Source organism: Phialemonium atrogriseum, assembly GCF_030411735.1.
Source record: "Phialemonium atrogriseum strain 8032-3 unplaced genomic scaffold QBC33scaffold_11, whole genome shotgun sequence".
NCBI lineage: Eukaryota > Fungi > Ascomycota > Sordariomycetes > Cephalothecales > Cephalothecaceae > Phialemonium > Phialemonium atrogriseum.
In genome coordinates this window covers 360,027-384,047 of record NW_026848148.1, presented here as the reverse complement: position 1 = coordinate 384,047, position 24,021 = coordinate 360,027, and the positions used below count along the sequence as shown (strand labels likewise).

General features: G+C 54.9%; 5 protein-coding genes across 5 annotated transcripts; 2 read left to right on the top strand and 3 right to left on the bottom strand.

Moving 5' to 3' along the window:
* Window positions 1–1,870: 1,870 nt before the first annotated feature.
* Window positions 1,871–3,130, top strand: QBC33DRAFT_577973 (uncharacterized protein; the record flags this gene model as incomplete). Its single annotated transcript, XM_060431026.1, has 3 exons — window positions 1,871–1,893; window positions 1,974–2,136; window positions 2,234–3,130. 3 exons carry the CDS (start codon window positions 1,871–1,873, stop codon window positions 3,128–3,130), a joined length of 1,083 nt encoding a protein of 360 aa, XP_060283950.1.
* An 868-nt stretch (window positions 3,131–3,998) lies between these two features.
* On the top strand, window positions 3,999–4,875 carry QBC33DRAFT_537170 (uncharacterized protein). Its single transcript, XM_060427770.1, has one exon. The coding sequence runs from the start codon at window positions 4,202–4,204 to the stop codon at window positions 4,625–4,627; it is 426 nt and encodes a 141-aa protein (XP_060283949.1). The 5' UTR covers window positions 3,999–4,201; the 3' UTR covers window positions 4,628–4,875.
* A 154-nt stretch (window positions 4,876–5,029) lies between these two features.
* QBC33DRAFT_450950 (uncharacterized protein) lies at window positions 5,030–6,811 on the bottom strand (the record flags this gene model as incomplete). Its single annotated transcript, XM_060424586.1, has 1 exon — window positions 5,030–6,811. One exon carries the CDS (start codon window positions 6,809–6,811, stop codon window positions 5,030–5,032), a length of 1,782 nt encoding a protein of 593 aa, XP_060283948.1.
* Window positions 6,812–8,549: 1,738 nt separating this feature from the next.
* On the bottom strand, window positions 8,550–11,540 carry QBC33DRAFT_56682 (fungal-specific transcription factor domain-containing protein). Its single transcript, XM_060430466.1, has 2 exons — window positions 10,724–11,540; window positions 8,550–10,538 (listed from the first exon to the last, which is right to left on the bottom strand). Exons 1-2 carry the CDS (start codon window positions 11,065–11,067, stop codon window positions 8,648–8,650), a joined length of 2,235 nt encoding a protein of 744 aa, XP_060283947.1. The 5' UTR covers window positions 11,068–11,540; the 3' UTR covers window positions 8,550–8,647.
* Window positions 11,541–17,045: 5,505 nt separating this feature from the next.
* Window positions 17,046–18,653, bottom strand: QBC33DRAFT_56907 (dihydrodipicolinate synthetase). Its single transcript, XM_060430527.1, has 2 exons — window positions 18,543–18,653; window positions 17,046–18,458 (listed from the first exon to the last, which is right to left on the bottom strand). Exon 2 carries the CDS (start codon window positions 18,241–18,243, stop codon window positions 17,107–17,109), a length of 1,137 nt encoding a protein of 378 aa, XP_060283946.1. The 5' UTR covers window positions 18,244–18,458; window positions 18,543–18,653; the 3' UTR covers window positions 17,046–17,106.
* Between the last annotated feature and the right edge of the window lie 5,368 nt (window positions 18,654–24,021).

The window sequence follows — 24,021 nt, the reverse complement described above, 5'->3', positions numbered from 1 at the left end:
AGACTCGCAACTTACTAGCTTAAGTGCCTGGATATTACCTCCACCCACGTGGGCACAAAGGTTTGGAATGAGTATGTTGGGAGCGTATTAGGTAGGGAGCGGATAGTTAGTTGGACTGTGAAATGGCGGCATCGAAGGTTGCTGCCGGGTATCTCCTAGTTTACTTCTCCTGTTGACAGTCCTCCTTGCGCCTCAAAAATCAGCCTCCAATGGCAACTCATCGGCTGGTGTCTCTCCTTTGGCTTCCTCAAGAGCATGGTGTTTGCGGTGCCCAGATTGGCAGCGCATGGGTCAGAGTAGCCGGCGCTGCAATGTTCCCTTGAGGTGGCCGAGTTCTTGCGAAGGAAGGTATGGGACTCAATGGGAGTGGCGATGCTGTCGAGGTCGATGATAGGGAGGGGGGTAGGTACCTGGAAGGTTGCTGCTTACTAAACCAATGCGCAGGTTGAGGTGCGGAATGTCATTATTTTGCTGCGTCAAAGATCATATCCAGACCATGGTCGATGAGGTGGTTTGCTGGAGATGCTCAAGACCCGCTTCACGGCATTGAAATTATCGAGAGAGAGAGCATCAAACCATTGACTCCTTCTTGGGATTTCCTCTTCACACCAAGGTCTATACTTGGCCCTCCGCTTAAATTGCAGTAAAGCCTCGGCGTAACCTAGGCTGCGGTTCTAACCGGAAGAGGGAACCGATTAATCACCAAGGCTGAAAAACTTCCACGAAGAACCAACTCGAACGGAAATCTGGAAAGAAAAGGAAGACACCATGTTCTGCATTGAAGGAAGTGCCATTGCCAGTGCGCTCAGAGCTGTCTGGATGGGAGCAGGCTCCTCTGACGTGGAGGTCTCGTAATTGGTCCGGTTGACGCACCGCTCGAAGGAAGGGTCTTGGAGGCAGGGTGGCTGATGGCTTAATCGGTGGTCGGTGTTGGCTGGGGCTCCGCGAAGTGGGGCCGGATATGGGGCCGAGTGCGGGGGTGCGGGGCTAGGTGTGGATTCTGGCCCCGGGGACTCTTCCCGCTTTGAGCTCGGAAACCCACCATCTCCCCTCCCCCAACATAAGTCGAGGCAGATTCTTCAAAGGACCGGGGGAGAATGTATGTGCTTTTGATGAAGCTGAAATGATTTGTTCCATTTCCACTCGATGTAGCCTCCGTCCCCCCGTGAAGATCAGAAGAGTCTGATTTCAAGCGGCTGCAATTCAGAGAGCCACTTAAGATAAGCCGCCTCAATGATAACTTTCATTCCAATGCGGCGACACGCAGCTCACATCTACGGACCTACGGTGGGTACACCATCATAGAAGGAGGGCGGGATTGTGATTGATCAAGAATGTATGTGGCAGCATATTGGAGTCATAATAAGGGAAACTGGCTAACTCATAACAAAAAAGACCACGGCATTGGAGGGAGGGAGCTGACAAGGCAAGCCGGATGTCCCCAAGACCCGGTGCCTGGTCGGAAGTCTGGGCCAGAACTTACAAGTGGATCCGAAAGCGAGCGACGGACCCAGGGGGACACCCGGAGTATAGCTTGTCTGATGTGGAGTGCCACGTCCCTTCCCATTTGGCGGACCATATGACCGGCAAGAACAGTCCCTTGTCCCGGTAGGGTGGAACCTACGTATGCCACCATAGTTTCGTGAGTATTTGTCAACCAAAAATGGCATGGGAGGGTACCTATTGTTGAGCAGCGCTGTGAGCAAATCAGGTGTTAGACGCTAATTTATCTGTAAGTACGTCTGTATAGGTAGTGAATTACGTCTGTAAAGTGAATTAGGTACCTCTGTAGAGTGAAGTACGTCTGTCCTCGGGGGTCTGGCGGCATTCTTTAACACGATTTGGCACATCATGCTGATTTTGTTTAGCCATGTCAACATTGAGCAAGCTGCAGTAACTGCCAAGGTAAGAGGCATCATTCCCATTCAGCATATAATTAATTAGGTTCCTAGCTAATGGTTTCTTTCTGTCAGATGCTACTGTCATATCTCATATCCTTCTGACGATGAGAGAAATTTCTACTATTTCGGTCTCCCCAGTCAGCCCAAGCTTGTCGCAAGAAGCAACTCGCTAGTTGCGCCTTGGCAGTTCAGAATCGAAGATGAACATTTCAACCTCGCCGACAAGATCAAGGCTGTCCTCATCCCGGCCAATTGGAATAATCGACGTAGTCCGAATTGGCTACTTCGACCCTCTGAGCTCTCTCGACAATCGGATGCCTGTTGTCCTTTAGGGAGGAGTCGAACCGGGGTCTTTGACTTCAGAGAAGGGCCTTGAGATTGCCAATGGCTGCCAGGCTGAGCTGGTCAAGGCTGGCGTTATCGATGTCCACTGTGAGACTCGTTCGGCGAATGTCACCTGCTCTGCTATCCCCACAAAAGCACTCCACGATTGCCACGTTGGAGGTGAGGACCATCTTACCTTGACATCGACATTGGGGCAGAGTGTGGCTGCAGAGAAGACGAGAGGGCGGAAAGGCACCCTGACATGCTTTCTGGGCCTGATCAAAGAGAGAGGCCAGCAGAAAGTCAAGGCCGGCTTGATGTCACGCCATGTGGCTTTGAAGGGAGACTCTTGGCAAGACAACTACAAGGCTGGCACAGGAGCGCCTAAGCAATATGTCTTAATGCCAGGGGAGACATCGTTGGGCAATGTCTGTGAACAAGTCAAAAAGACGATACAGTTTTGGGAAAGCTATGGGCAGAATCCGATAGAAAAACAACGAGTCAAGGACTTCAATTCCTATCTCAAAACGCTCAAGACACCTACTTCTCGAAGGCTTGGGCACATTCTCTGGTCCCCTGCTCGGACACCCGATAATCCACATGGCAGCCCCAACTTCTTGCCTGACTATGCTCTTGTCAAGCTTGATGCTACTCAGTTTGGAGATAACTATGACAACCTCACCAATGTTGTCTACATAGGCGATATTGGAAGGGCAACGTTGGGAAAGCTCAACCATGGATTTTTCGTCCGGGAGTCTCAATTTATCCCACCGAGAGACGGACTGCTGCAACTGGAACATGTCACTCCTATCGACGAAATCAAGTACCCAACGTCCAAAGATGAGCTCATTGACGAATTCCAACTGAGAGTAGGAAAACGTGGAAGGTCTACGGGGCTGACCTAGGGAGTCAGCAACGAGATTCACAGCATCACCCGGATAAACGTCAATGAGGAGAACCGCGAATGTTTACAGTGGCTTATAAGGTCTCTGGATAGTTCATTCTTCTCTACTCTAGGCGATTCTGGATCGTGTATCTGTGATATCCAAGGCAGAATTGGAGGCATATTGGATGGAGGTAGCGGTGGACAGAATGGCCAGCACGATGTCACCTATGCCACCCCTATGGTTACGATCCTGGAGCATATCAAAACTAAGGCAAATTACTCCTCAGCTTGTCTCCTGTAAGTGTCCTCATGGTCTTTTGCCAAGGGTCAAGGTATCTTGCTGATTAAAACGAACAGTTAGTGTCTGAAGGAGGCAGAAGATATACTACAGCATTGCCGGTCGCAGGTCGAAGAAGACTCGAAGCCAGTGGTGGTGGTATTGGGCGATATTTGATCCTCCCGGTCTCAGTACATGGGGGGATGGAGGAGGATGGTGGTCTTGGGCATGAATGGAAGGCGTTTCAACTATGGTCTCGATTGGGGAGCAATCTCTAGTCTCGACCTCGAGGATATTCTCCTGGGGTCGCCAAGTCGGCCGCCGAACTCGGCGATGCTGATGGCCTGTCGGAACAACGCAGTCCAAACTTCTCTATCCTTTCGCGGGAGTAGTGGCTGTGTCACGCTACACCGTTTTCCACAGAGGGAAAGGCCGCTTAAGTCAACACTCACATGTCTCTGGTGCCTATAGTCGGCACAATTCTCAAGTTCCATGGCGCATCCACGAGCAGCGTCCACGAGCCTCTGTCGGGCTGGGTCGCCTATCGAATGGATTTCCACGACAGGTGATCATTTGGTGTCCACGAGCATGTGACTTCAAGTGACTTGATATCTTCATTTAACGCAACGCAGTCGCAGTTGTGTTTTTGAGGGTCCAATACAAGTACATGTATCTATCTCTGTTACAACTAGGATAAATACAGATACAAATACACCTCATGGTCCATGCCAGACGCAGGGTGGGCTGCCTGATGACTGGGAACTGTTGCCGTCAGTCTCAGTCGCAGCCGTAGATTCGAACAACTGCCCGGATATGTGCCTGCCTGCTCCGCTCAATGGCATCTGGCCCCGCCCTTCCTTTCTGCTTCTGGGTAGCTGCAGTTCTGGGGTGTTGGGTGTTGTTGATCCGCCGAAGAACATTTGCCTGAGGATGTCTTACCAGTTTTCCACCGCTTCTTTAGTGGTGCCAACCATCTTCTCTAGCGGCGTGTCGAGACAGACGACATCGAGATCAGAGTGCGCTGTTGGGTTCATCGGAAAGGCGGATGAGCATATGGACAACCCAGGCGGTGCCCTTTGCAAAGGTAGTAACAGTGATCTGGGGATGGAGTTAGTATGCCATGTTCCTGTAAGCAAAGACAAGACTCCGATACTGTTAATACGGATTATTGTGCCCGGATTATTCAGACACTCAGCCTTCCGCTCTCAAATCTCTCGACATGCAAAGGCCAAGGCATAGACAAGCTCGCTGCGCAATATATAGCCTTCACCAACCATGTCTGTCGTGCAGTCTGCAACCACACAGCTGACAGACGCTGCATCTAGCTAGGGGGTGAAGAGACATGAGCAAAGAGAAGCTATCTCGGGGGTATCTCTCGGTACACAGCTCGTTGGGTATATTCACGTCGTATTTCATCAGTCCCGGTCAGCGGTCATATCTGACCGTAGCTAATTACTGTATTCCATCTTTTCCCTCCTCCCCTCCCCCCCCCACCCCCCCCCTTCCCCCACCCCCCGACACCCTTGCTTCCTTGCATCGCCAGACCCGACGTCAGAAGCCAGACTCCCAATCTCATTATCATCATATTCATTCGCATCGGCGTTAATATCCCGGCCCGCCCCCGTTAAGCCTCGTGCCCTCCTATGCACGTGCCCAGGGTTCGACCTCGACACCCCTCTCCCGCGCAAGCGATCTCCAGGACTGCTTCAACACCTCGACTTCCTGCCAGACGTCCTCCACATCACGTTCAAGCACATCCGCCCACACTCTCAAGTCGGGCCTGCGCTCGCGGGACCGGAGTTGCGTGAGCACCCACAGGCTGTCCTCCTCCCGCCATGGGGGCCAGCGACCGCTGGCAGGTCTTGGGGGTTCCCGGTCGACGCGTGTTAGTGGTCGCGCGGTAGGCTGGCTGCTTCCGTTGTGACGTGCAACGGTTTGCGAGGCGGCCTTCTGAGACGCCAGTCGATAGGCGGCGGTTCCCGCGTCGAACGCCTCCGTCTTCCTCCACTTCTCGCTGAGGGGGTTCGGGGCGTGTCTCATCCGCTGCGTGGATTGACACATGGCCTGCCATCTCCGCTGCCTCTCTTCCTCCTCCGCCTTCTCCTCCTTCAGCCTCGTCTCGTCAAGTTCCTTCTGCCGCGCGGTTGTCTGCCGTCGGCGCTCTTCTTTTGTTGCCGTTGCATCCAGTGAATCATATGCCGTTGCGATGTTGCGACGGAACTCTCCAACATAGGCGCCAAGCCGCAGCCGACGCTTCCGTAGGTTCGCTTTGGCCTTCTGTCGTCCGTCCTTCGCCTTCTTCTCACGCCGGCCTTCGCCATCGCTGCTCTCCTCGTCCGAAGAAGGATCCAGCGGCCGGCGTTTGAGTTCTTCCGAGAGCGCTCGTTCAAGACTAAAAATCCAGCCCACGGCCTTTGCCAGGCAGCCGAGAGTGGAATCCGTGAATGTGCCCTCTTCCCGGAATGCGGGCTTGAAATCCTCGTCAGTATCGGCACCACCTAGGAAGAAGATGGTCTGCAGAACACTGACGAGCATCGGAATGATGTACTCCATCAGGTCTTTCACCATGGCGAGACGCAGCTCCATGTTGTCGTTGATCAGGTTGTCGGAATCGCCAACAACCGCCAGATACTCCTCGCTGATCTTTCTGACCATTGTATCGATCGACTTGAAGGTCTTGTCGATTTGTGAACTCTTCTCGCTCAGCCATTTGTTTTGCTCAGTCAAGTCACCCGCTCTCGGCGCATCTTCAAAGAGTGATTGGAGGTAGATGAGGAACTTCCAACAACCCCTGCCCAGCTTGGTCCTGGGCGGTGCATTGTGTGGCATTGTCCCGGCAGGTTTGCCGTAGAGTTTAGGATCGGACAGCTCAAAAGGCCAATCCCAACCCAAGCCAGTCCATCCGCGCCCACCCAACAGCCTTCGCATCCTACGTACTAATTTGCTCTTCAACGTGACCGTTAAAGACGATTCACCAGCCGTGGGTTCCTGGGTGGAGAGAGGATTACGGCGGGGAACCGGACGTAAGGATTCTTCATCCGAAAATTGACCATAGTCATCCATCAAGGCCTGAACGGCGCGTTGCGTATCTGGGACCGGGGAGGGCTTAGCAGCTCTGGCAATACTGGATAAATGCTCCCTTCCGCTCCGATCCGCTGGAAGGTGTGCCGAGGTCGCTGTCCGGCCCGAGACAGGCTCGAAAGCTTGACGAGGGGGATCCTGAGCCTGTTTGGAACGTCGAGACCGTGGGGCATTTTCTTGAGTGCCGGACATGCGTCCAGCCACCTTGTCGGAGGGAGGACGTTCCCCGTAGGCAGGCTTTACGACCCGCGGTTTGCTCTTCCTCTGGGCTTTCTCTAGTCCTGCGGTGGGCAAGGTGCCCTGAGAACCAATCTTCGGAGCCTGAGCTAACTTCTTCGTCATATGGACTCCGGGCAAAGGGCCGATCGGCCTGGACTCGGCCTGTCCCGCCGACATATAAGGCGATGTTGAGCTGAGCTCTGGGCTGCCAGCATCGTAGATAGCCTCGTATCCCGGGGGACTGTCGACTTTGGATTCGACAGCTTGCTCCTCACGCCCCTCAGAGCTAGCGTCAAGTTCGCTACTCTCATCGCCGTCCATCTCGAAATCTGGATCGGCCACATTTGAAACTTGATCCGGGTCCTTGGTTTCCTCAGAGGGGACATGACCACGCCGGTCAACGTCGCCATGTGACGATTCGACAGAGTACCCATTGCCGCCACTCTGTGCGACACCTCTCGTCGCCGCGCGACGGAGTTCCTGGTGGGCCGCCGTCTCTCTCTGGAGCTGTTGTTCGGGGTCCCAATCGCTTTCCAGCCCAGACCTGCTCCTAGTAGACGGGATACGGACCTCGATATCCGACCCCTGAAACGGCTCGACACCTCGACTTTTCCGGTTGAAGGCGTTGATGGCATCCAGGGCTGCCTGATTCACACCCTTGGCGCCACGCATCACGTCTTTATCGGCTCTGCTGCCGCCGTTCGTGGCGGTACCCGACGGGTTTCTGCGCTGTCTCTTGATGTGGCGTTCTGCGATTGGGGGGCTAGAATCCGCCACACGCTTGGTGGATAATCTGCCTTTCTCCCTCAACACCGCCTTGCGACGGACCGACGGAGATATAGGATGCTTAGGTCTCAAGGTTGGAACTTCATTGGGGCCACTCCTATGACTCGATGGCATCGGTGCCGGGATACTCTCGTCGCTTGAGCTATCATCGCCGGTGTTGTAGTTGTTGTAGTCGATAGCAGGAGCCTTGCGGTTGATGGTGGGAGCTTCGCGACGCGACATTCGCGTGGTCGGCGCCATTGCAAGTACACCCAAAATTTGGGCAGGGTGCCACGGTGACTCAGAGTCGGGATCAAGGTTGGGCAAGACAAGATCTAACAGTAGGTTCGACCATACTGGGAAGGAATGATGTTGAAAGGCTGAGTTCTGTTCGGGAGTGAGAACCAGTGGGAGACGCGTCGAAGAGCTGGTTCGCTGCTGAGTAGGAGGAAATAAGGTGGGGGGAATCTGAGAATCTCGGCTCCACTCGTGCACAGACTATTTTTGTCGACAAGGCGAAAAGTTCAAACTTCCAACTGTGAGGCGGTGAAAGTTTGCAGCCACCCGACAGGCATGGGAATTGTTTCTGGGAGTCAAGTTCAAACCAACGAGCCAATCAACAGTGTTCTGTCTGTTTGTCACACCATACTCTGATTTGCCAACACCCGCAACCAGAGGTACTCCTCCCAACCCCCCGTCCTGATGCTTCTACCCCTTGGGAGTTAGTTATTGTCTGGCTGAGCACCAGTCTCTCATGTTGGTTTGCGATTCGTTGAGAGATGTCACCCTGCTGCCATGCCAAACCGCTTGTTTGTTTGTCAGAGACTAGATACTTTATATGCGCAACCAGACTCTTCTATATCGCGGGTATCAGTTGGAGAATCCGAGAGAGACAATAGAACGGCACTACAATGCTTTCCTAGTGTCGAAAATGGTAGACCGTAATTCGTGACGCCTTCCTTGCCTTTTCCACCTCGCAAAGAAACAAACAAATCCATCGCGCAACGCTCAAATCCGATCACGTCATGTCATCGTCCGAGAATATCTTCCTAGCACGCCATCAGAACACGCCCAAGCCCACGGCCGAGTCTTGAGCTTATTAAATAGCCGCTCCCCGAGACCTATTCCAGTCCGAACGAGTTGGTCCATGCCAACTCCCAAGATTCCCCGACCGAGAGATCCATGTCCCCCTCTTCAGTCGGCCATCCTCGCCATGCCCGCAGTGGCCGAGAAACTCGCATACACCTCCTCGTCGCTGCTATCGGAAGCCTCGCTGTGCGGGCTCTGGAGCCCGCTGGCCTCGGCGCTCGGCAGCCCGCTGAAGCGCTCGGTGCTGCTCGGGCTCCCGGCGCCGCTCCCGACGCCGAGGGCGAGGATACTCTGCCTCCTGGCGGCTTCCATGTCGCTGACGCTGCCGCACCTGCTCAGGGACGGCTTCTCCGGCAGCTGCTTGAGCAGGCCTGTGCTGATGTCCAGCATCCCCATGGCGAACTCGGTGAGACCCTTGTCCTCGCCGGGCCTGGAGCTGACCGAAAGCGTCCAGCGGTACTCGCCGAGCCGCCGTCGGTACCATTCTGCCTCCTCGCGGCCCGGCGATGTCGCCCAAAGGAGGGAGCCGAAGGTGCCGATGAGGGCGAAGTTGGTCTTGGAGGCGAAGTACCAGAATGCCCGCAGGTGGGACGGCGTGAGCCGGTTGACGAAGTCCATGGACGAGATCAGCCGTGCCTTGGCCGCATTCCGGCATATGTGCTGGAGGTAGGGATCTATAGCTGCCGGCGCGGTACCTAGGGTGCTACTTGTCGACGGCGATGCAGCCGGCGCCTCGAGCGACCGAATGATGCGTCGATGCAGACTGATCTCGGCTGCGTAGTAGCCAAGGTGAAGGTATCCAATGCTCGACAGCCGGCTTGGCTGCGTGCTGCTGGCATTCTGGTATGTTGAATCCATCCTGATGCTCGCGGGGAGGGCCGCATACCACTCCTTGAGCTTCAGTTGGATTGGCTTCGCGAGAGACAGGACTAAGTGAGTGCCCTGGGCCCCAGCCCCGGCATTGGCGACCGTGCGCATGGCCTGCAAGGTATAGAAGGTCTCCAGGATGTCGGCAAGTATCTGCGATAGCTGGACCATCTGCGTAAACAGTGTCCGCCCGCGCTCGACTTCCGTCTTCTCCTCCGGGTCATTCTCATCCCACTCAACGTCGGGGAAGTCGTTTTCCGTCAGGTCCTGGACCGCCCAGTTGGAGGAGAAGACATGCGACGGTCGGCCGTGGACAAGGGCACCCCATTTATCCTGCATGTACAGCGCCCAGGCCAGGCGTTTCCTCAGCCCCTTCTCCCAAGGTGGTATCTTCCAACCCGAGCAGTCCAGATGGAGACCGAGTTCTTGAGCTATGGCGACCAACTGGGCGGTTGGCGCCCACTGATCCCCGCCGGGTGTCTGCGACAGGAGCAGCCCTGCCTGTATGGTGGAAAGCTTGGGCCTGTACATTGCGTCCGCCAATGTCGTCCGCACAAGCCTCTCGAGTTCCCGAACATTTGGCCTCGGAAGCGGCGCCAGTTCATCAGACAGGCCCCACCAGTTGATCGCTAGGATGTAAATTGCTGCGAGAAGGGGCGGCGAGAACTCTCGGTAAGACCGCTCGTACTTCTCGTAGACGACGGCCTTTTGCAGAATTGGAAACGCAGGGTGGACGACGCGGAAGTAGAGGTCTATGAGGCGGCGGCCGTGGGGTGCGACGATTCTCTCGACCTTGTCGACATCCTCCCCCACGTGTTCGTAACCGGCCGTGTTGTGGTCCGGGAGGAGGAGGAAGGTGTCAAGTTCGCTGACCTTTCTGAGGGTACCCCTGGCGAGCAGACTCTCGTCGTGAGGGTCGAATGGAGAGAGGTTGATCAGTGACGGTTCAAAATCCGTTGTGGGTCCGATGTACTGGCTATAACGATCCTGTTGGAGGCCCAGGGTACGCTTTAAGAGAGTAGGGCCGCCAATTTCGGCCATCTCCTCGATAAACGAGCTACTCGCTGCTGTGCTGGAGAGGCTTGGCTGACGGTGTCTGAGTATCCTGTTATCCGATCTCCCAGGTGAACTACATTAACCAATCAGGCGTTAGACAAGTCTATATCAACGGTGTCTGCACCCCGGGTTGCCATGCGGCGAGATACAAGGCAGGAGGCAACAGGCAAGAGGCAAGAGGCAACAGACAAGCGACACGAGGCAAGGCGAACGAACGGACAAGGCAGATGCAGTTTCCAGGGTGTAAAAAGGTCTCACCTCCTCTTGCTCCTGCTCCCGGCCGCAGTGCGGCTGTTAAGCTTTCTTTTTCTCGGCTGCGGGCTCTCGGCAAAGGAGCATTCCGTCCCATGAACCTGGCACGATATACAGCTGTCGTCGTCGTCGTCACTCAACACGCACTGTATCCTATGGAGCATGCAGGCCTCGCAGGGTGCTGACAACTTCCCATTCAGAGGTGAGTCCGAGTCAGGCGAGTCAAAGCAGCTTCGCGTGTCTCGATAGGAGTCAAGGTTGATGCTTCCTTGGCGGCTGGGTGGCATTCTTGAAGGTTTGGGCGCAATGGCAATGGGGGCCGTCCTGGGGATGGCACTAGGAATGGACATGGCGTATGTAAGTAGGAGGCAATGGGGGGGGCCAAGACAAGTGAGTGGGATTCGGGCTGGATGGTGCCTGAGCCAACCAAGGCCGGTGTTGTTGGGATCTTGATCCACCGGTGCCTGGGAACGCGGGGATGCTCCCACCTCGGGAGATTTCGATGGTGGCGGCAAGGCAAGGCGAGGCCTAGGTTGCAGTGCGATGTACCAGATCCTCTCCCTTTCACGGGAAGAAACAGGGTTCACGGGAGGCTACACTGGCGATTTCCCCCGATTCCCCCCGTCGAGCTCGCAACCTCCCAGTTTCGGGAGACCAGGCGAGAAGGAAGCCGTTTGTTAGTGGACGATAAGAAACGACGCTCAAAGATAAGCTTGGAGATCGTGGGAGTAGTTGGCGGAAGATAATGCGGGAAGACGGCCTCTTGGCAGCGGGGAGAGAGACGGCCAACCCACGCCGCTGATCGCGTGTCCTATTAAAGAGACACTGGTGTGATACCGAGCAAGACACAACCTTATCGCCAATATGGCTGGTCGTTGGGTGATGATAGATGGAAACGACGAAAGTCTGGGCGTGCGTCTCAAGAGATAGTGTAAAGTGCTGCCGGGGCTAAAGATGAGATGTTATGCAGGTCGGTTGGTGAGGCGCACAGCACGATGTGCGCCCGGATTGGGGGGATCTAGGTGACGATCGAGACTAGGATGAGATAAGACAGGCTTATCTGCGTCATCTGGGGCGGGAGGGGTGCTATCTCGGACGGCTTCCCAGCAAAAGATGCCCGGGAGAAAAAGGGTCCCGGTATTTGAGATGTGAGGAAGAGAAAATAGCCAGGTCTGCGCGGAGGAATTACAGCACTATGAATCAGAGACGAAGACGAGCCCAAGTTACCGACTGGGCAGGCAGGCTATGGGGCAAAAAAAAAAAAAAAAAGAATGAGATGGAAAATACGAGTTAAGATTTAAGGAACTGGCGGCGCAGGTAGTGCGGATGAGGACGTCGGAGACGGAGGCGCATCGGTTTGCGCCCTAAGGGGCCCTCCCAAGTCCTGTACGGTACTACCCGTCCATGTTGTCATGGGTGGACTGCGGCAGCTCGATGGTACTTTCGGTCTGTGATATCTCCGCTCGACCGCAAAAGGGCTGGCAGCAGCAGGCATGGCATGCGACTTGATAACGACGGTGGCCTTATCGAAGAAAAACAGATTTAAGTTTTCAATTCATAATGGCAACGGCAGGCCAGCTTTGATAACGGCCAGGTGTCTGCTGTACTCTCGGAAGACCTCGGCGGCACGACTGGGTCTCCTGTCACTCTAACAGGCTCTCCAGTCTTTTGTGGCTGCTAGCAGTCTGCAGAGTGAACATCCAAGGTTTGAAATAGAGGAGCCATCGGGGTAACTCGGAAGTAGATAGTACGACGCTGGTTGCAGCTTACTACGCAACCTCAGCTACATTAGCCGGGCAACTTCGAACGGATGGAGAGCCCCAATTACCAAATGAAAACCATCGATACCGGTTTCTACCCTGCTCCGTCCAATTCATTTGACGTAATCGTTCGTTCGGCCTATTACTGAGTCATTCAGTGGCCCTCTTTCGCGAAACAGCAGCCTCTCAGATCAAATCTCTCCATTGGCAGGCGCGTGGAGCCTGCAAGCCTGCGTAACAGAACAATCAATCAGTTCCATCCCGTTTTGATCCGGCAGGTCTGCATCTCCTCCTGCACCCTTTGCATCCCCGGTCAGGTCCGACACCCGAAGATCAGGGATCCCTGGCCAGCACACTTGGCTTAATTACGAACTTTAACGAAGCTGGGTATCACAGCAGCCAAAGAGGATGCCACCGACAGCCTGTCGGACTGCTCAGAATGAGTGCTTCAAGCCGTCCCCCACTAATTCAATCCAATCTTACCTTGAGACCCTGGCGTTGACGGCAGAGGGCGCTCAAATCGGACACCTGCAGAATCAGCGGAGATAAGTAAATGATGTCAGTCATCCCATTGAGAAAACAAGCTGGCCAATCAAGGGCGTGCGATTTCTCAGGCCCCTAACAGGTCCCGTATTTACGGGCCCGGCTTATCTGCCAAGAGACTTGGCCCATCCGAGGGAGCAATTGGCCATGCTGTCATGCCTACTAGTAGCTCTCTCTCGCGTGTTTCCCGTCAAGCTCTCCATACCTACTCTCCATGAACCCTCACCTCAAATCCGTTACTGCGACAAAGTGCTCTCGAGAAATGGACTAGTTGATGACCGGCGTATTATCTCCTCTGGCCTTCTCCAGAACCCCAAAGCTCGAAGACTCTGGTCCTGACCCTGCAGAGTATGATGGGTGCAGACGTCCATCAGCAGGCAATTAAGAGGTAGAGCAGCTTTCTTCCCACGAAATCCGATGCCCCGTACATTGCGACGCCCTTCGAATCGTCGCAATCGAATTGCAAATCCTAAAATCCAGTGCTTCGACAGCACAGTCCGTTGCCGCATGATTTCCTTTCCCACACCGGCAATTGGGTGTAATCGCGCCAGCCACGACGGGTACTATTAAACGACTCAGGCACCGCCCTAAGCGTCCCCGCAAGGACCGACGAGCCTCGCCGATCCACCGGACATATCGGGAATGAAGCCGGAAGTTGGGAAGCAAGCAAGTAGTGCCACTGGTGGTTGCGGGGAGCTGGCCGGCGTGCCTCCTCTGCTTAACTTCGTGACAAGAAAGGAGCTGGGATCACAGTTCTATCAAGACTGGATGACATCTGCTCTCGACGTCGATTCGGATTCGACATGGAAGGCCCATTGCAGATGACGCATGAATATTGAAGGTGTCTTCTTCCAACCACCCATCCTTGGCCATGCCTTGGAATCGACCTCATCTCAATGGCCCTCACAGACATGGTCATGGATGGTAACTGGACGGTAATTGGTTACCACATTCTCGCCTTGCTCGAAGATGGCTTGCCCGCACCGACTGCTCATCGCGTGACTTTTGACATGACTCTCTGGACGCCCGCGAGGCAGGTGATATAGCCCCATGGACCAATGGCGAAGTTGGGATCCGAAATCAACGGCGTAGCGCTCAAAATATTGACAGGTGATAATAACAGGCAACAAAAACAATGGCAATAGCTACCAACAGCGACGGAAATAGACATCACTTGCTATTGACAGCAGCAGCAAATCGCCACTATTACTGGCGTTTCTCGTCTCCGTCGCTGTTTGGATGTCTCCTGCCGAGGCTGAGGTGTTGGCTGTCATTGTTGTCGGCGCTGTGTCTTTGGTTGCGGCCAGTGACTGAAGCAGTGGCGCGGCTGTTCGACGCCATCTGTGGCATGGCTGGTCAAGGCTGGGTTGTCCTGGTGGCTCGGCGATGTGCGTGCGTGAAACGGGAGCTCCGTCGTAGATTCACTGGCTGCTTGAACTCTGGCTGTTGCGGTGGCCTGCCTTCTGGTAGTTGTTGCTTGATGTCCTCCGGCTTGTGGGTTGGTAGAGCAGGTTTGTGTCGTTGAGCTGTTGGGGACAGAGTATGGGTTCCGTTAGGTTCATAACATGCGAAATAACGGATGGAGGGTTGGAGACATCGGACGTCTGTCATATCAACAGATTAGACCTTGGTTGGCCAGCCGAGGTCTTGGTGGGTTCCATACCAGCGCACATGCGTTGGATGCGGCCGTCACGTTGAACATATTACACTGGGCCTGATCTTCCATGTCCGCCCTCTCCTTTCCTGCGCCGTTGCCGTATCTTTGCGATACAAAGCGGTTAGCAACGGGTGGCGGGATAACGAACGGTTTCTGGGCAGGGGCACCAGGCGAGTACTACCTACGCATTTCCGTTCCAAGATACTAATGGACTTCGTGAACGCCTATGCGCAGTTGGGTCTGATTCAGGAATGATTCAGGAATGATTCAGGAATGATTCAGGAACGAGGACTGTGATGCTGGAACCCCTCCCTACCCGGACCTGCCTTCATCGAAGACATGGGCGTCGAGTCCTTTAAGACCAGGCGTAGGGGCGCATGTCCCAAGACGTGCCAATGGACCGCATCCTCATGGCCTATAATATATATGCCCTGCTCGTCCCCAACTTGGTTGGCATCGAAACCCCCGTCGGCATACCCACCCCAAGCAGGTATGGGGAGTTAGGCGGTTCCCAGTCGCCTATGAAGTCGGCAAAAAGTCGCCAGTGGGAAGGACGAGTCATTCCGCGAAGCGGAGATGAACGTCGTCTCCTCTTCAATGTCCCCCAACTAGCCTGGACGTTCCTCTCCAACGTGTCCGCGCATTTCCTTAGCCGAGGGCCATGCAGAATCCCTTTCCGGCCTCGAGATAACCATGGCGTCGGCGGTGTCCAAAGACGCTATGGATACGGCAACAAGCTTCGAACTTTCGGGGGGGTGGCGCTGAACGAGTGAGTAGGTGCGTACGAAGGGTTCCATGTTTGGGCCATGAAACCGAAAGCCGTATAAGTGCGGCGGCGACAAGTTGACCGGGCAGGATCGGGGGATCCGTGTGTGTCTGTCTGCTCAAGGACTCCGGCGATTATGTTGTAGTCCACAAAACCAGGGCCGCAACCACGCGGACGCCAACGATGGACTGGTCTGAGGCAAGATCGCGCAAAGCTCCTAGATCGGAGCCGTCAGGCCACTTTCCTCCCCTATTTCGGCGGGCGTGGGGGTCATGCTTGGGGCGCGACCGCGGCGATGGCTCGTCGCTTGGCTTGGGAGGTCCTTCCGGCATACCCGCCGATGTGTGGCTGGCGCTCGAACATGAGCCCAACATTCGGTCAAACGGCCCCTGACACGGTCGGCCTGTAGGATGTTGTGGCATCACTCCCCGGCGAGGAGGCTAGTTTAGTCCGTTCGGTCAGCCGGATCCTTGTCCGAGAGGCCTCCGCCATATGCACATGATGCCTCCCGGAAGTGGTGTCCAGCGCAGATCTGTCAGGGGGCCAGGGGGTTTGTGACGGGGCCCATCATATCACACTCCCGTCGCGTCATTACCTAGCCACGCCTCTCTTTTTGGGCCCCTCCCTAGGGCTGGTTAGAGCGAGAGGCGCCTTCCTTCTTCATTGACGAAACCCACTCCCCGTGCCCTGCCATCATAGTCGAGTTTGGAGTGCCACAGAGGCACGCGCCTTGCTGTGTGGTAACCTCCCAGCATCGACGAATTGTTTCTCTCCTGGCGGCTCGATTCGGCAGGTGAAAATCGTGTTCAGCTTCGAATGCCCATAAAGAAATCCCCGAGGTTCATCGACCTCGAAAATAGCAGCCAATTTCTTCCGTCTTCCCAAATGTGCACTCCTTTAAAGTCGCAGTGCCGCAGCGATTCGCAGGCATTCCCATCCCATGTAGCCCTGCAGAACGAGAAACCAGCACATGATGAGGTTATGACAGCAGGGGGAAGAACATGGCAAGCGAGAATGTGTTAACGCCCGATGCCGTTTCTTTCTAACCCTTCTTCATTATCTATTTCAGTCTACCTCATGGCTCTAAACATTCCCGACTCCTTGCAAAAAGACAATGGTATATAGACTGGCCCAATCCGTGAAGCCCCATGAGGCGATGTTCAAATGCTTTTTTATCCGCTCAGAGAGTAACATGTCGAGGCAGTCGAGAGCGGCGATGCGTGGCGCATCTACAGTCCCCGGAGTAGGGGACATTCTCGTCGTTTGGGGGGGGGGACGGATGTGTCGCTTCCTTTCCACTCCTGCCGATGCATGATAAGCCGAGATGATATCGATTGCATACACGAGGAGGGAGCCGCCTCGTTCCTCCTAACACCATCTTTTCCTTCTAGTCCACCCATCTCCACCAGTCAGTCACTCGCAAGAAAGCTCGACCCGCGAAATCGAGATACTGCCTTTGCGTCCAAGGCCGGGCCTCATCTCTGGGTGGCATCCCAGAACACAAACTCCCCTCCACGCAGAGCTATCGATGCAGGTAGGTAGGCCATGGGTAGGCCATGGTTGGTATGATTAGTATGGCGGTTATGGCAGGCCTCCCGGGGCCATCTTCGTTCGTGATGGTTGTAGCTCTCCAGACTCCCGAAATTGAAAGGAGGGGGGCAGGCTATAGGGACTTTTCCAGCATCACCAAGTCCCTAAAGCCCTCCTTCCACTTCTGGGTTTGCTCGGCCGATGGCTTCGGAAGAGGGCTGCGCGCATATCCGCCATAGCCCATCCACGCCTGTAGGCCGGCCTTTACGCCTACCACGCCCCCCTGGATTGCTGTCCAGTCCCCGTGCGACAGGATTTCCTGCATCTCCAGCGCCTCGGTGAGCCTGCCCTGCTGGTAGAGCTTGATGGTCTGGACGCAGGCCTTGGGGGCGATGTTGGCCAGTCCAGCCAGGATCCCGTGGCCGCCAGCGACCATGGACTGGGTTGCAAAGTCGGCCGAGCCAGCAAGCACCAAAAACTCGGGGTTGCGCGCGTCGTACTTCTTGGTCAGCCTCCGGGTGGCTGCCGCAACGCGGTTGAGCTTGCCGGTGTTCCCGCATGTGAACTTGACGCCGACGATGTTCGGGTGTTCGGCCAGGGTGAGAATGACGTCGGAGGATAGATCCATGCCTCCCACGGCACCAGGGAAATTGTAGATCAGGATGGGGATGGGCGATGCGTCTGCCACGGTGTTGAAATACTCGATGATGGTCTCCGAGGACGGGGCGAAGAGACCGGCGTAGTACGAGGGAGGGAGCACCAGCGCATAGTCCCCTCCGGATTCCCACGCCTCGACGCAGTACTGAATAGTCTCCCGGGTGCTCTGGCAGCCGCAGCCGACGATGATGGGCATGTGGGAATACCCAGCATCGTTGAGCGCCTTCCGAGTCGTAGACGTGACCAGTTGCCTCTCCGAGTGGGTGAGGTGTACGGCCTCGCCGTTCGACCCCTGAGTGGTAAGGCCTGTCACGCCGGCGCGGGCCAGTCTCACGGCGTGGCGTGCAATGGTGACTACATCCACATCCTCGGTACCAGGCTCGAAGAAGCACATGGTTGGCACATAGACGCCAGGAACGAGTGGGCGGGTCATGTGGAAATCTGATGGGTCCAGCGAGCTACTGTCATAGGAGCTGCTGAGCGACGAGTGCAACTCGTCTATGGAGACGGTCCCCAGTCCGAGAGTAGACGAGGCAGATGGTCGGAAGGGAATCCTGTTGAAACCGGCAGTGAAGCTCCCCTCTGGGGATGGGGCATCATTATGGGGAGACATGGTTCAAGGTGACGTGAGCATAGACTAGGGGCTGCAGCCTAGAGACAATGATGTGCTGCGAGACAGGATGACGGAAGATATGAGAGGAACTGGAAGTGAAGGGGAGGAAGTGTCGGACGACAAGGCGAGGGAGGGGATCCTATTTGTATGAAAGACGGGAAGGCCAAGGAGAGAAGTCGAAGAGACGGGGGCCAGGCAGGCGACTAGCAGGCCAACTACTTCGGCTTTTAATGGCACAAGCTCGATACACCCCGGACCATGTGGATTTGATAGCGTACTTTAACAGAAAGAGGACATACATATTGATTGCCCCAGCCCCGGTTCGGTAGCGTAGGAGGCTCCTTTTCGGGGAGGTCCCGACTCCCAGCCAAGGAAATTTGACTGGGACAACAGGACTGGCTCCCCTTGTTCCGGATAGGAGAAGCGGCAAGAGCAGATGACAGGAAAAACACTAATGATGCATGATGAGACTCATAGCACTCACTTCTCCTGGGCGCGAAGGACAAGGGTAGGCAAGCCTTGGGCGAGGACCGGAACACAGTGCCAGGCAAAAAGCAAGGTACCTACCTACCCAATGTCATCTCGACGGGAGTAGGAACCTGGAACCCAGAATCGCTGGAGAAAGAGTGGGCTCGAGTGTGGGGGTTTCTTGGCGGGGGGAACAAGAAAGGCCAGACCAGGCTAACCCACTCGGGAAGTGCTTGCTTCCAACGTCAAGACGACCCAGCGCCCGGGCGCGCGCTGCGCCAGAGAGAGGCAAAGGAAATTACCGATTGCGATTCGGCCCCTTGCGAAGGTGGTGTAGCGAGCTTGGTGGTGATGAGCCTGATACCCGATGGCAAGGCAGGACTTGCACGATGCGTCAAGCGGAATGGCCATGGGGAGAGAGGCGCGGCTCCCAAGTCGGGCACCAGAAATCCAGAATGGTTCTATGCGTACCTAGAAGAGCCAGAGCCATGTCGATTGACGAGAGTCGACAGAGTCTCGGTCTTCTGCCCATGGTTGGCTGGGAGTCAAGGACCATGACTGAATGGATCCCTAACAGGCTAACACTGGCGATGCAAGAAACGACTAAGATGGAAGAAGCAGCTCTCGATGGCTGAATCTGCGTTGGCGGTGTGTGGCGCTTCATTCAGCCCCGATTTCCCTGCTTCAAACAAGGCAACTGGTCGTCTTACGGAGCACATCCGAACGGCATCTTTCGGATTGCCCTTTTGTCACGGGTCTAGATCTCGCCCTTCCAATTGGGTTGTCACTTCGAGCGCCAATTTCCAGGGATGCCTCCGCCAAGGGCCTGCCGCCAAGGGGTACGTACACTACCACGGTATGTACATGGGAAGAAACACACCCAAAGGCCGGGTTTATTGTGTTGAGGTGCAGACATGCCCTCCCTCCGACCAGTCTCGCCCTGATTTTGGATGGCCTTTCCACTCTGACGGACCCGCGCAATCGAAGCGGGGCCAGACGTACAGTCAATTACCAACAGCATGATTGGGCAGAACTCACAAGCACAGACGATGCAAGCCTGGGAAACATGAAGCTGATGGAAAATCCGGGTTCCCACTGAGAGAACCTTTTGGGGTGAGAGCCTCAAGGCCGCCCAAGTCATGGCCAATTGGCGTCTAAACTGCCCACCCTATTCCACCAGGGCGGGCGTGCGGATCTACCACTTACCTGGACAGCTACAACCCAGATTTTACCGGCCTTCAAATATCGAGGTGCAAGTCAGCAGCAGCGGGTCCGGTGACTCCAATCCTGGTTTGCCAGGAGCTGACGTAGTTGGTCATCAGGACAGGCTAGCGTCACGCAAATAGCTGAGCTGTGTTGCGATGTTGATCGTCTCAACGCTGGTCGGCGTAGTATCACCGATCAATGTGTGAATCTGAGCCAGTTCTCAGGTGATCGACACATGGTCGCGTTTCACAAGAAAAAAGTCAGGCGCACCCCATGGCAGGAGATGCGCCCTCGGTGTTCCTCGGAAGGAGGCACACGACTGGATCTCCTCTCCCGAGAGGTATGGAAGGTAGAGGTATGTACCTAGGTAGGTACCTACGTTCGTATATTGGGCACCTCTTGAAGGGGGCATGGATGGATGTCAACACATAAGCTGGGGATACTTGGCTACAGTGTGATACGTACTGTAGCACTGGACCATGGCCCATGGGCAGCACCGACTTCGATGCATGCAGCGATTTCCAGTGTCGAGCTGACAAGCTTGCCCGAGGAGAACAGAAAATTCCCTCCAGGATTAAAGCTAGTGAATTGGCAGAAATAGACATGGTTTTATCGACAAGCCTCTCCCTTACTGCCCAGTGGCGAAACATTCCAGAGTCTCGGAACTTGTCCTTGTGATTCTCCCACCTTCAGCGTCTGGGGTGGGCATGTCTAGCCTAAAATCCGGGCCCAGGAACATGGTTCTGGATCAACGTCGCCAGGAGTTTGGTGGGGGTTTAGAGCCCGAGTCCACACTGTGCCGTGTGATCACCATTTTCAACCTTGCAGATGAGAAAAGTAATGAGAAGAGATCCATGATATTCCCTTCCATGCTGTCCCGTCCCCTGTAAAATATTTTATCCTTGGCTGGCATTATTACCATGCTATTCTTGCCCGCCTGGCTACCACCTCCGCCTCTCCACCCTGTTTATGAATGAGCACCAACAGAAACGCGCATATTCTGTCTCCAGCAACCAGCAAGACAACAGACAACAGACAACAACACACCCGCCAGCTCCCCGCAGGATTTGCCGTGGTAGCATTCACGATCCAGACCCCAGCTGGTGTGTTGAAACGAGCAGCGAACTAGCCCATAGCTCCATGACTTTCGTATCCCTGCAGGTACACTAGTAACTCAGGTAGGTAGGTATGGACGGAGTATGCTTGGTATTTGTTGCTGTTTTCCATGTTTGTAGCTCCTGCCTGTAAAAAATATCGCTTCTACGCCCGTCAATTCTCTTCGGAGAGGAAATATGAGCGAAAAGATGGGCATGGCGAGGAAGAACTGCCCTAATTGGTAATCTCACTTTTCTCCTAGTTTCGACATTTTACGCTGTCAGATCGCAAATTGATCGACAGACTAACCCCCACACTATTTTGGCTCGGGACCGCCAAGCTCGGATTTCAGTCGCCCGGTCAGGAGGGCAGGGACAGGGAATCCCTAAAAATCGGGCCACCCCAATACTAATAAAATACGGTACCTAGGTACCGCATGCGCCGACCCCACACGATGGGAAAGAGCGACGGGGAAAGCACCAAGATTTTCCAAGCAGCTCCCAGAAAATGAACCATCCCATTTTCTCATCTCAACTTTCCAGCCCCTGACAAGTTCCCTGCAGCCAGACGAGTGATCATCATCTAGATCTTGCTTCTGCTTCTGCTGCTGTTGCTGTTGCTGTTGTCAGCAGACAGCTGCCTGGATGCCCAACCGCAACACGGCATATCAAAGATGCGCGGAGTTGGGTTGGGCGTCCCAATTCCATTACCAAACTACGAGCCCGCCCAGGTCGCATTGCATTCGTCTCGCCCGTCTCCCCGCTTGTTTACGCCTCTGCTTTCTTTTTAGCATCTGGAGCCGAGGAGGTAGCACATGGTGTGGTGTAGCACCGTCCGGCTACCCACCCCATCCAAATGCAAGCCATCGTCCGATCCTGCGCAAGGTCGCGAGGTCGCCAGGGTTTCCCCGCAATCTCCCCGATCTCAACTTCACCGTCTTGCATTGTTCCTCACACTATGTTGGACAAGTTCCTCTTCTTAACCGACTTGCTTTTGCTCCTGCTCCTGCTCCTGCTCCTGCTGCTTATATGCGTGGTCGGTGCGGGGAGGGCATAAGATGATTGACGGAGAATCCGGTGTCCTCGAATCCGGAAAACCAAGCCGGTAGGTCTCCACTGGCCTCCTTGATCAAGCCCTCGGGCCTGGCCACTTATTCCGCTATTCTAGATGAGCATTTGCGTCTTTCAATGCTTACGTTGATATACATTTTGCCTTACTTGTCACTACCGCATGTCTCGGCCAATGGGGGATTATAAAGATGTCATACATAGGTCGTGGCGTGGCTCCCCCCGGAAGCCGGTTGGTCCTATCTCACCTCGGCCTCCTTAGGGCCATTCCCTGTCGGAACCCCTTACGGCACCACCCGCATCACAGATCAGCTCCGCGGAGCACCCTAACATCGATGAGCCTCCCCCACTGACTGCAGGGAGTCTTTGACACTACGGCGACACGACGCAACCTCCGCAACCTCCAACCCCTGATAACTATGCCTTCGTGCTCTTCCATTGGTCTATGCCGATGCGGGGAAGAGGATAAGCTTGACTGGGCGAACTAGCTCCTCAAGATATTCCCCCAATAGCTTTCTTGCGTGAAAGGGCCTCATGTGATGTAGTGGTGGATATCCAAGCCTCCAAGGATCTTGTCTATCCCAAAGGGCCTTTGCCCACGTGTCGTGCATATATAGGGGTCAGGACACCATTACCATTTCGACCTACTTCATTGGTCGAAAAAGAGCCGCACGTCTCGACCGGTCTATCTATGACACTTCCGGTCGGTGAAGCTACCCCTGGCAGTCAGCAACATGATATTCAACTAACATACTCCCCTGGCGATGATGGTCACTCCACTGTTTGCCACATGGACGGGATACGCCGATGGGCCTTGGCAGCTAAAGGCTTACTCAGTGGCAATTCTCCCCCTTGTCTCCAGCTATACGACTTGGTGGAGAATAATCCCGATACTGATTACTGTTTCCCTTGTCTTGCCAGCAACATAACAAGAAGCCGGAAAGCCGAAAGCCGAATATATTCACAGCGAGATTCGTCCATGGTGGCGTCGACGCTAGGCAGTCCTCCCCTCAAGTTGGATGCAAACTGGCTGATGGGTCGTATCGAGAGGCCTCATGCAGGCTTGAATCCTATTCTCAGGTAGGCAAGTAAGCACGCACCGTCCTTTCCCTTTTCTGTTCATCCATTATTTTTCGAGTCCGACCGACATTCTTCCTGTCTGTCAGAGGGATCTTGGTTAGGCATCGATCACTAACTCACGAAGCACCATGCGTGAAGTGTCGATCATATATGCCTCTCGCAGTGACTGAGGTTTTTTTTTATCGTCCCTAGAAAGCAAATATTTGGCCTGTCAAACCGCCAGAGCTCTCGGCATTGCCTCTTCAGGGGTTCCTCAAATCTGGCAGAACCCAGAATTGCCTCAGGTCCAGCTTGAGTGTCCCAGTCCCGCTCGGTTGAAGAAAGCTAGATAATTATTTTTAGACATGAGGGCTTGCAGACCATTGTGCTTGACCAGAGAGTGTCTGAGGGAGCCACACCCGCAGCCCACGCTGCTGCAGCTTGACTGTCCTCGGGTTGCAGTCAGTTATCGCCTGGAAATACCAGGCCTGGCCATCCCGTCAGCCAATAACCGTATCGTGGATTCTGCAAGTGGCACGTCACAAGACTGCAAAAGTGGTTAGGTACTTATGCACCACGCATGGATCCACGTCCTCCCGTACCACAGTGAAGAAACGAAGAGAAATGCATCCAAAACAACCCGCCCCTACGTCTGAGCCATTACCCCGACTTGGACCTAGGACGAATCTGTACAGACTTACATGCCAGCGTGCATCATGGACTTGCACGGCAGTCGGCGGCTCGTCCGAATCTGGAACCCCATCTCCGCAGACAGGAATGTCACAGTAACACACGAAATGCCCAGGCACCTCCGGCGCCAAGGGCGCTAAACCGGGGATTTATTCGGTGGTATCCAGACATCAACAGCCACTTGAGCAAGCCC

Excerpts from the sequence above, each read along its gene's own strand:
- QBC33DRAFT_537170 (XM_060427770.1), top strand. The coding sequence starts at position 4,202 with ATGTGCCTGCCTGCTCCGCTCAATGGCATCTGGCCCCGCCCTTCCTTT.
- QBC33DRAFT_56682 (XM_060430466.1), bottom strand. The coding sequence starts at position 11,067 with ATGTCCATTCCTAGTGCCATCCCCAGGACGGCCCCCATTGCCATTGCG. Across the intron at positions 10,539-10,723 it reads GGGAGCAGGAGCAAGAGGAG|TTCACCTGGGAGATCGGATA; the intron begins GTGAGACCTTTT and ends TGGTTAATGTAG.
- QBC33DRAFT_56907 (XM_060430527.1), bottom strand. The coding sequence starts at position 18,243 with ATGTCTCCCCATAATGATGCCCCATCCCCAGAGGGGAGCTTCACTGCC.